Source organism: Pezoporus flaviventris, unplaced genomic scaffold (genome assembly GCF_033815535.1).
Source record: "Pezoporus flaviventris isolate CSIRO_AGI_PZ_B2104156 unplaced genomic scaffold, CSIRO_AGI_Pfla_v1 ptg000066l, whole genome shotgun sequence".
Classification (NCBI taxonomy): Eukaryota; Metazoa; Chordata; class Aves; order Psittaciformes; family Psittacidae; genus Pezoporus; species Pezoporus flaviventris.
The window spans coordinates 26,563,983-26,573,550 of NW_026892614.1; the positions used below are offsets into that span (position 1 = coordinate 26,563,983).

A 9,568-nucleotide genomic window follows, 5' to 3' on the forward strand; every position below is an offset into this window, starting at 1 on the left:
CTTTACTCAAGAGCTTGCTATTCTACATTACCACACATCAGCATTACGTAATTAACAATTATGACACAGGCAGACCTTCTTTAAGCCTGTGAAGCACATGAAAACTAGCGCAGGTATTGGCTAAATGAAAACTTGTTCTAATCTTACAGGTGCTTCTTACTGATTTGGTTAACACAGTCTCTTTGACAATTTCAGAAAATGCTTAATCCAGATGTGAAAACTCCATTGACACTTCAATTTCCTGAGCAGTGACCAAGAGATTTTTAAATAGAATCATAGAATCATAAAATAGTTAGGGTTGGAAAGGACCTTAAGATCATCTAGTTCCAACCCCCCTGCCACGCCTGTTTATTCCCTTCATTAAAATCATGTTACTTTATCAATATATTATAAAAGCCTTCTCCAATAAAAACAAGTACTTTGAACTGTTTCTGTACATTAAAAGGCCTCATCAGTCCTTCTGCTGTATTTAAACATAAGGGAGAGAAGAAACACAAATATATTGCTTTGTAAACTGAGATAATTTAATAGAAGAATTTAACCAGATAGATCATTAAGATTCTGCTGATTTGTTGAATACATATACAAATATGTATATAAAACTTTGTCCAGTGATAGTTTGTAAGAAAAATACATTTCTTATAATTTTAATACCTTTCTATTTTAATGAAACTCTGCAAAAGTTGCCAGGTCACTCACGACCGAATAGACATCAGATGGTTTTATGCATAACTGCATTTCAGAAAGAATAACAAGTTACTGGTTCTTGTTACAGTAGTATGTGAATAACCCCCCTGGAGCATGACTGGCAAAGCTATGAGTTAGCAGTTCCCTTCTCAATACAAATGAAAACTTGAGGTTGTTTTCAAAGAAAGTTCCTCAGTTTCATCAAGACAGCTTCAGTCCTTGAACGTTCTGTTTCAGATTGAGCAACTCTTTCTCTTGCCTAGTTTTCTCCAACTTGAAGGCTAGCTTGTTGGCTTTCTTTTCCTTCCTGCGCTCCTGTGAGTACCAATAATTACAGATTTAGAAAATAGGCATGACATGCAAGAAGAAGCCATTCAAATTAACAGTTCTAGATCATGAAAACAGCAGCAATCTGGACAAGAATATTATTTATGGCACTCATTATTAGCAGTCAAATCATGTACCACGAAGATTACCATCTTTAATCAGCTGAAGCTTCTGATATGCTGGCAATTTCTGTTCCTAAATAAAACAGCTAGTATCTCATAGTGGCAAATCAGATTTCCCACATTTCTTTCAGAGCTTTTTTACTTTGTGTGATCTGAAACATCACAACTGTTTCCTTTGCCTCCCTAGAAAATTAAATGCAAGGGCTCCTTCCAGTGTTATTGTGGCCACAATTACATATATAACAGTCCCAAAATTAGGATGACAAAATGATGATGTTAACTTTCTTTCCAGTGGATATTTTAAAGAACCAGTAACCAGTCTTTTGAGACCAGCAGGTCTTTCCCATTGACTTCCAGGCACAAGAACAAGTGAGCTTTAAAAAAGTTTGTGAGACAGAATTCAGATAATGTAACACGTTTTTGCAGGTTCTTATTTAAAACAAAGTATACCTTTCGCTCCTCTTTTATTGCCTGTTTTCTAGCTCTGCGATCCTCTTTGCTCTCATCTTTGGAACGGGGCTGTGTTGATGCTCTTGGCAAGTCGCTGCCATTAATCATTTGCATGCGTTCAATCTGCTTAGCAGTAAGATGTTTCTGAGGCAAGATGTGTAGAGGAATTCCAGTCTTCTGGGAAATTTTTATGGGTTTGGGCTAAAATAGAGAGCAGATTATGTATGAATGGCCCCCAGCTCTGCCTGCAAGGAATGCACACCACACTGCCTTATCAGTATAAAAACATTAGATTCAGATTTAACAGTAATAAACATGGAAGTTTCCTCACACTATTTTCTTCCCTCAGAAAAACGCACATTAATCCCTAAGAAAGAAATCAACCTGTGAAGAGAATCTGGCCTCCCAGAATAAGAAAAAAAAATATATAATCTTTTATTTAAATATTACTAAAGGCACTTAACATTCCTTTAGAAACTTCCACAGAAAAGGTTTCCTTTCACAATTTCAAAGATCAAGCTATGTTCCAATGATGGGGAATGTCTAGAAGACCAAAAGAACTAGAAGAAATTGTTTCAAACTGTAGCAGGGAAATTAAAGTGTATTTTCAAGAAAAAAAAACAAGCAATGTGTGCTTGTGAGACACAGATTACACACGCGCATATCACAGGTAACAAGAAAGTCAACTCCGCACTCTGCACTTCTGCCCTGCTATTACAGAAATTTTGAACTTAAGCTATTTTCCTTTTACTAATAGAAAAAATATACCCAAACACTTCTTCAGTACAGAGGTAGTATCAAAGTTAACACCCTCCCAGCCCTCTTTTCTACTCCTTCTTTTAAAAAACAGATATCCATTGAGAAAACAATCATTTTGGTCTCAAATTTTTCCAGGCCAGGATATTACTCAGAGTTAAGTTTGATGATCTTACCTTTGATGGCTCCTTAATAAGTGTTGGGTGATTATATAAGTTTGAGTATGTACCTAGGTCACAAAAAGAAATAGTAGTGAAGGCTTGCAAACAGACTTTAGGTAGATTTATTATGAATTGTGTTACTACTTAGTCCTTGAAAATTCACAAGCATTAAGTATTTTATCTAAAGCACTGTCAGAAAAGTTCTGAGATCACCTATTGTTTACTTTGAAATTCTAGGAAGACACAAGAGAACTCCAAAATACTTACTCAAAATGGATTCACAATCCCATTTTTCTTTTGGTTCCTCAACAACTACAGTTACTATTTCTTCGTCTTCACTTTCCTCATTCACAGGAGAGTCTAAATCTTCACAAGGTTCAAGAGTATCCAATTTCACGCAACTTTAAAGTCCAAAGAACAAAAAAACTAAGGTTTATCTTCTATTGAAAATGTGTAATTATGTTAACCTGGTGTTCGCTCAGTAAAACCCCAAACTAAAGAAAGCTACTTCCAATGGAACTTGCAGCAAAGTCAAGTTTCCTTAACTAAGCACCCACAAAATACACTAAAACATCAGGACAAGAGATACAGTCAAGAAAAGTATTACGGCATTTTGTATGTGACACATAATATTTGTGACTGGAGGACCGGAAGAGAAGAGGATATACTTTTTAGTCTGTAAGCAAGGCAGCTCTGGAGGAGAATATGTACTCTGCTACTAGCCAGTCATCTTTCACCGCAAGGGACACACTACTGTATCTTTCAATCAGGAAACACAAGACTAATGTGAGAACACTTAGTCATTTAACTTTGGGATATTATCACCTGCTTTAAGACAAAGTGAATACACTATGGAGATGTAGTCTTCCAGGGTCACAGGGCTGCTTTATAAGCACTAATTTTTGCAGTGCCACAACAGCAATAATAGTCACTTGTGAGTTTATTATCATGAAACTAGGTATACAATGGAATCAGCTGCACACCAGCAGGACAGAATATACTTTGCTAGAACAGCAAAAAACAAAGGTAAAGGTGTAGGGAGAAAGGTAAGTTACGCTAAAAAGGCAAAGGAAGAAAGTTTCTATTACTTGCACTATCCTCAATACAATTATACAAAAGGAGTGTAATCTCACATAAACCATCAAAACGCCTCCACTTAATTTTACCATCTCACAAGTTAAGACTGACATTCAGTGATGAGAAAAAATGGATAATATTCATACACAGCTGCTTTTACTGTGGGATGTAATCTTTGAGTACAAGAACAGGAAACAGCATACCCAAAGTTTCAATACAAACACAGGATAACTTAAATGAAACTACTTATGTGAAGCAGTACTTCTGGGGACACATACTTTTTTGCTTTCTCTTTGTAGTAATCATTCAGGACTTCCTGCAACCGAGCATTGTCTGTGTTAATATAGCCTTCTAACTCCACATTATCCAAGGCTCCAATTTCATCTTCATCAAATTGTTCAAAAAACTAAAATAAAGAAGATCACATTTGTCATGCAATTTCTTGATAGCCTAAAGAAGATCTATAAATTTCTTTCTATTTGCCCCTTTTTCCCCTCCCCTCTCATTTGCTGAACAACTGCCAAACACACCTGCAGTAGGATTTCTTCCTTCCTGCCAGTATTCTTCTGGCACAGGAGTCACAAAGTTATCTATTACAGTATATAGATCACCTTCTAGAAAATGTTTCTTATTCTGATACATTATTTCAATCTGCACATTAAAAAACCTGTCACTGCTCATGACAAAAGGTACATCATATTTCCAATTACATCATTTCATGAAGGTATAACTGGCATGGAGAAGAAAAAGGGTGAAAGAACAGTCTTTCCCAGGCATTTGCATAGGCATACAGGACACCACCTTGTGTGCATTTTGACTGTGAGATGTATCAAAAGACAAAAGAAGCATTTAGAATCCTTATGTTTAACAATTACTTTCCTGAGCTGCCTCACCTTCTCAAATCTGTCATCCAGCAGGGTTAACTGCTCATTCCTTCTCATTACTGAAGATGTCATAGAATACTCTGTGAAACGACTCCTGGTTTCTTCTTGCATAAAAAAAAATTCTTTCATCTGTCCATTAACCCCATCATCTGATAAAGGCTCTTCTGAATCACAGTTATTACTGCAACTATCCTTTTCATCACTATCATCCTCCACATCTTCCCACTCATCTTCATCCTCAGCATCTGATCCCCTGAACAGAAGTTTAAAACAGTTTTAGAGTAATACATGGACCTTGCCATAGCTCTGACCAACGTTGGGTTATCTGAAACAATTTAGCAATAATAAATTTAAATCTTGAAAGGGAAAGATAAAACTTATTATCTTCAAGTCAGTAAAAGAAAAACGAGTTTAGCATAACTATGTTGCCAAAGCCAGCTTACTGATTTTGTCTGAAAGCTAAAACATTTCTGATAACTTCAAGAATCCTATTACTCCATACATTGCATCTGGAAACAAATACATATAATCCGTGAGCTCAAAGTAACAAATGAAATTGTATCTTGGATAACACATGAAAATTTGATTTTGTAAGCTACCACCCACATAAGACAAGGTAATACTTTTCCCTTCAACACACCTAAGCATTCAATTTGAAACCTTAAACCATTCATGCTTCCTACAAGAACATAAAATAACAAATAACATCATTCATATTTACATATGACAAACAGTTCTATAAAGCTGTATCTACCCCTTCTGTGGGTCATTTGCTTGTAGAACAAAATCATCTTCCAGGATATTTTCTGGATTTTCAAAGTCAAAATCATCATCAAGAGCTGCAACAATATCAGGGTCAAAATCTAGCCGTGGTCCTAGAAAGTTAAAAAACAAACAAACCACCACTTAAATATGTAAGTTTCTCTGACATTACAAAGCTACTTTCCTGGATAATAATCAATCCAGCTAGACTTTTAATTTCCACTAAGGAAAGATTCAACTTAAGTATCACAAGATTCCTCAATAACATTTGTAGATCTGATACAAGCCAGGGCAAGTCACCAGCCACTTGTCAATTTTCCTCATCCAGAAATAAAAATTCTCCAGAGATCTTGCACCTCCATAAATGTACTCTAGTACATTTTACTTAGATAATTTTGCTTCTACAGTATTCTAAGTTAAAGTACTGTACAATCAACTGCCAAGCCTAGCTCCCAGCCCTTTAAATTCCCTACATTACAAAAGATCAGAAAGTTTCTCTAATGCAATTAACAGCAGTGTCTTTAGCATTCTTCTGTTAGGACAGAAACCTACCATAATTACTTTCTGTAGGAAGAATTAAGATAGATGTACAGCGAATGTTCAGTGAAAACATGGATACGTAACAAAAGCATACTTAAAGCCTGTAACACTGAAATGTTAATAATGAAGGAAAGAAAATATCACTCAGCCTATGAAAATAAGGGAATTTTTGAGAATGAAAATCCAGTTCAGACTTCCGTTCAAACAGATGGAGTAACAAATCCATAGTCTGAGCTACAGCTCTCCCTTGTTATTATTTTGTATTTGCTACACAATACTAAGAGCTCAAGAATTCTGCACCCCCTGACATCCCCAGCAAACCTAAAAAAGCTATTATTAGTGAATCACAGACAGAGGTCTCAAATTGAAACACAGGTCTCTCATAGATCATTATGTATGTCTGCTATTGAGCCTGTTCTAAACCAAAACTAATATGACACTGTAATTGAAGCCATCATTACCATCTAGTACCTAGATGGCAACTCAAGTTACAGAAAGGTAAAAGATTTGATACCTGAAACAGGAGCAGCTTTATTTAACAAGCCCACATCTTCTTCAAACTCTGTGGCAAACACTGAGGAAGGTAACTTAATAGATGGTGCCTTAGAAAAAGAAACAAAACCAATATTACAATATACTTGTTCTCAGTTTCTCCTTTGAGGTCACATTCATGAAAATATGCAGACAATCACATGACCAAAAGAAACTCTGTGAGCGTTTCTTAAGTGTTAAGACAAGCCCTACTTTATTGGTGGCAAGTTTTCAAAGTTATGCAATGAAAGCCAGGTAAAGTGTCAGCAGCATTCATTCTCATGTCAGTATTCTCCAGGCAAAGTGAAAGTATTTTTTCATCTCTCAAGCTTTTTAGAGAAGGGTTCTACAGCACAATTAAGTCTGTAAAACTTTCTAGTTTGGAGAACACTAACACATATTTGAAATTACCCTTTTGTTGAAAGTCTTCATAGAATCATAGAATGGTTTGAGTTGGAAAAGACTTTAAGATCATCTAGTTCCAACCCCCCTGCCATAGGCTGGGATGCCTCACACTAGACCACATAGCCCCAGGCTCTTCCAATCTGGCCTTGAACTCTGCCAGGAATGGAGCACTTACCACTTCTTTGGGCAACCCACTCTACTGCCTCACCAATCTCACAGAAAAGAACTTCTTCATTATATCTAACCTGAACTTCCCCTCTTCAGTCCCTGATGAAGAGTCACCAAGGAATTGAAAAGTCTGTTTTTACTCCCTCTGGGTTCTGTCACATTTCACATTAAAAACATGGTGCACTGGTAACAGAACCTGGTTTATTTGTAACTCCCAGATCATTCAAGATTTCTAAAAATCATAAAACCAAAATGCCAACCCCAGGAAAACGCATGACTTGTTCAAACAAATAAGCCATCTCTTTCAAGGAAAGCTTGATATGGGTACATGGTGTTTTAACACTGTGCTAGCAAAAACTGTGGCTCATCAACTTTTATTTTCACTTGTAGGAAAGTCTTACTGTGGGTCAAAAGGATCCTTATATATAGAGATCACAGTCACTATATGAATATGGTTAATGTGTGTACAGAATGCTAAACTCCAACAAACAGGCTAAAATTATTATCAGCAAAAATACCGCTTACTGGAACTCGCTGAATTTCATCTTCTATGCGCCCCTCACTTGTGACAACAATTCTGCTTTGCTGCCCACGAACAGAAGGGACAAGCTCGGAGGGACCAGAGGCTTCTTTCAGATGCTGAAGATAGTCATAGTCATCATCGAAGAACACTCCATACTTCCGCTGCTCTTCCCTCCTTCGCTCCTCATGCCCCTTGGAATTGTAGGAAGAAATACATGGAGTTACTCAAGTCCATTTAAAACTCACTAGCAAAACCAAAAGCAATTCATCTATTGAGTATAACTGAATTATAAAGTCCTGTAGTCTTCTCTCCACTCATTATCCTAACTCACAGCCTGCTTGAACATTGTAACTGACCTGTTCAGTGTTCAGGTGCTGTGTCAGCATGACCTTAAACTTTTTCCATAAGCAGCATAACTAACAGACCCTGCTTCTTCAGAGTAGGAGAGGCAATTTTTGTTGTTTTTTTTTTTTTAATACATTTCTATTTCAAATGCCAGTTGAGGTAAGCCAGCAGGTCCTAACTCACAACTATCATATTCCCCACAACATCCCCTTCCTTTTAATAAACTGGACTAAAAACTACTTTCTCTCAGACTATGTTTTGAATTGTACAATTTCATACACACTTTTCTCTCCTGCAGCACTTCTCATTTGAATCAACCTCCTTATTAAAAGTATTTACTTTCTGTGTAGGCAGTAGAACTCTTTGGGGTGCAGTATCATCAGCAGCAAGTGGATCTCTCTGACTTCTGTGCACTAAATGAAATGTTACTGCTTTCTTCTTCTCTATGAAGGGTTTCTTCTTCTTGTGAGGCTGAAAAAGGACATTTGGTTAATCACTACAAAAAAAAAAGAAATTAAATGTACCTAAAAAGAATTTTATTCTGCCTGGAGTGTGCCACTCTATTCCTTTTAAGGAAATATCTTATCAGCATATTTAGAGACAAAAAGTAAAAAAAGACTAGTAGTAGCTTAAGTCTTCTCACCACCTTCACAACAGCCATTTCATATACTCAAATACTATTTTCAGCTGCAAAACAGCAATACATCGGTACAATAAATATTTGATTGTAGCATATACACCTTAACATATAACCCTAGAAAGGAATTTTTAGGTAAGTACTTTCGAAACACTGGGTCAAATCGGAAACAAACTTCACCCAAGCAAGGTAGGAAACTGACCTTAGGAAATTCATCTAGACACACCTAGCTTTCTGAAAATTGTTTAGATATCTATCCTACACCAGTAATTCACTACCAATCATGAAGGCTGCACCACTACACAGACATAGCTCTAATAACAAAAATGCATCTACCTTTTGGACAAACACAAATCTTGAGCGTTCTAACTGGGTGGAAGCCTGTTCTACAAGTCAGCACATCTCACCTGGGGAAACACTTTAATCAAAGTGTCCAGCTTTACTTACATACCAAAACGTGTTAACAGGTACATGCACCTGGCCAACTCCTTTATGGATCTAGCCTATCTTCTTTACCTGGCAACATTAAGTATAAAACACGACACACTATGTCATATCAAATCCCAGAGTATCTGAACTGCAGACATACGTTTGGAATTAAAACCCCCAAACTACACGGTAAAACCTTATGCTCACAGCAACCAAAAAGGAAACTTTTTTGGAAGCAGGGCACTTGCTACCCTTACAAACCTGCCGGTGGCTGATGGCACAAGGAAAAGTGCTTGTGACCCAGGAAACCTAACCCCACTCACGGTCCCTTACATGCCCATCACCTGGGCTGCTCTCAGGGAAGCAGGCTGCCCCTTCCCTTACCCGCCGCAGGCCCGGAGCTGCCGGCGCGGATGCCGGAGCCCGAGGAGGCTCCTGGAGAGCACAGCAAGCAAAGCGGCCAACGGGCCGTTTACCCTTCCACACTGCGCTACGGGAACGGCCCAGTTCAACCCAAACGCTGGGGGAGAACGGACGGGGACGACAGTCCGCGAGTCGCCCGCGCCCGCCCAGCTGCCTGTCCCCATCCTCCTTCTCCTCCTCACCATGGCGCCAGAGGAGGCCGGGCAGCCCGCGCTGCCCCCTGGCAAGAAGAACCGCTACCGCCCAGCACCCTGATCCTGCTCGCTACCACGCGGGCCGGCCCTCAGCACCCCCGAGTTGCGGCCTCCATCTTGGGATAAACCAGTGGCCAACGGGAAGGG

General features: G+C 38.3%; 1 protein-coding gene across 2 annotated transcripts; it reads right to left on the reverse strand.

Moving 5' to 3' along the window:
• Nucleotides 1-500: 500 nt before the first annotated feature.
• On the reverse strand, nt 501-9,568 carry LTV1 (LTV1 ribosome biogenesis factor). 2 transcript variants are annotated; one of them, XM_061471667.1, is made up of 11 exons: nt 9,410-9,568; nt 8,078-8,209; nt 7,396-7,584; nt 6,281-6,368; nt 5,219-5,339; nt 4,474-4,717; nt 3,859-3,986; nt 2,771-2,904; nt 2,519-2,571; nt 1,587-1,787; nt 501-1,002 (listed from the first exon to the last, which is right to left on the reverse strand). In XM_061471667.1, exons 1-11 carry the CDS (start codon nt 9,410-9,412, stop codon nt 889-891), a joined length of 1,407 nt encoding a protein of 468 aa, XP_061327651.1. In that variant the 5' UTR covers nt 9,413-9,568; the 3' UTR covers nt 501-888. The 2 variants fall into 2 exon arrangements, with proteins under 2 accessions (XP_061327651.1, XP_061327652.1); XM_061471668.1 differs by having other exon boundaries at nt 501-994; nt 1,578-1,787.

Bases quoted from the DNA above. Each gene is read 5' to 3' on its own strand.
- LTV1 (XM_061471667.1), bottom strand. The intron at 6,369-7,395 runs GTAAGCGGTATT...TCTTTTTCTAAG, and splicing joins ATGAAATTCAGCGAGTTCCA to GCACCATCTATTAAGTTACC. The intron at 2,572-2,770 runs GTAAGTATTTTG...TTTGTGACCTAG, and splicing joins GGATTGTGAATCCATTTTGA to GTACATACTCAAACTTATAT.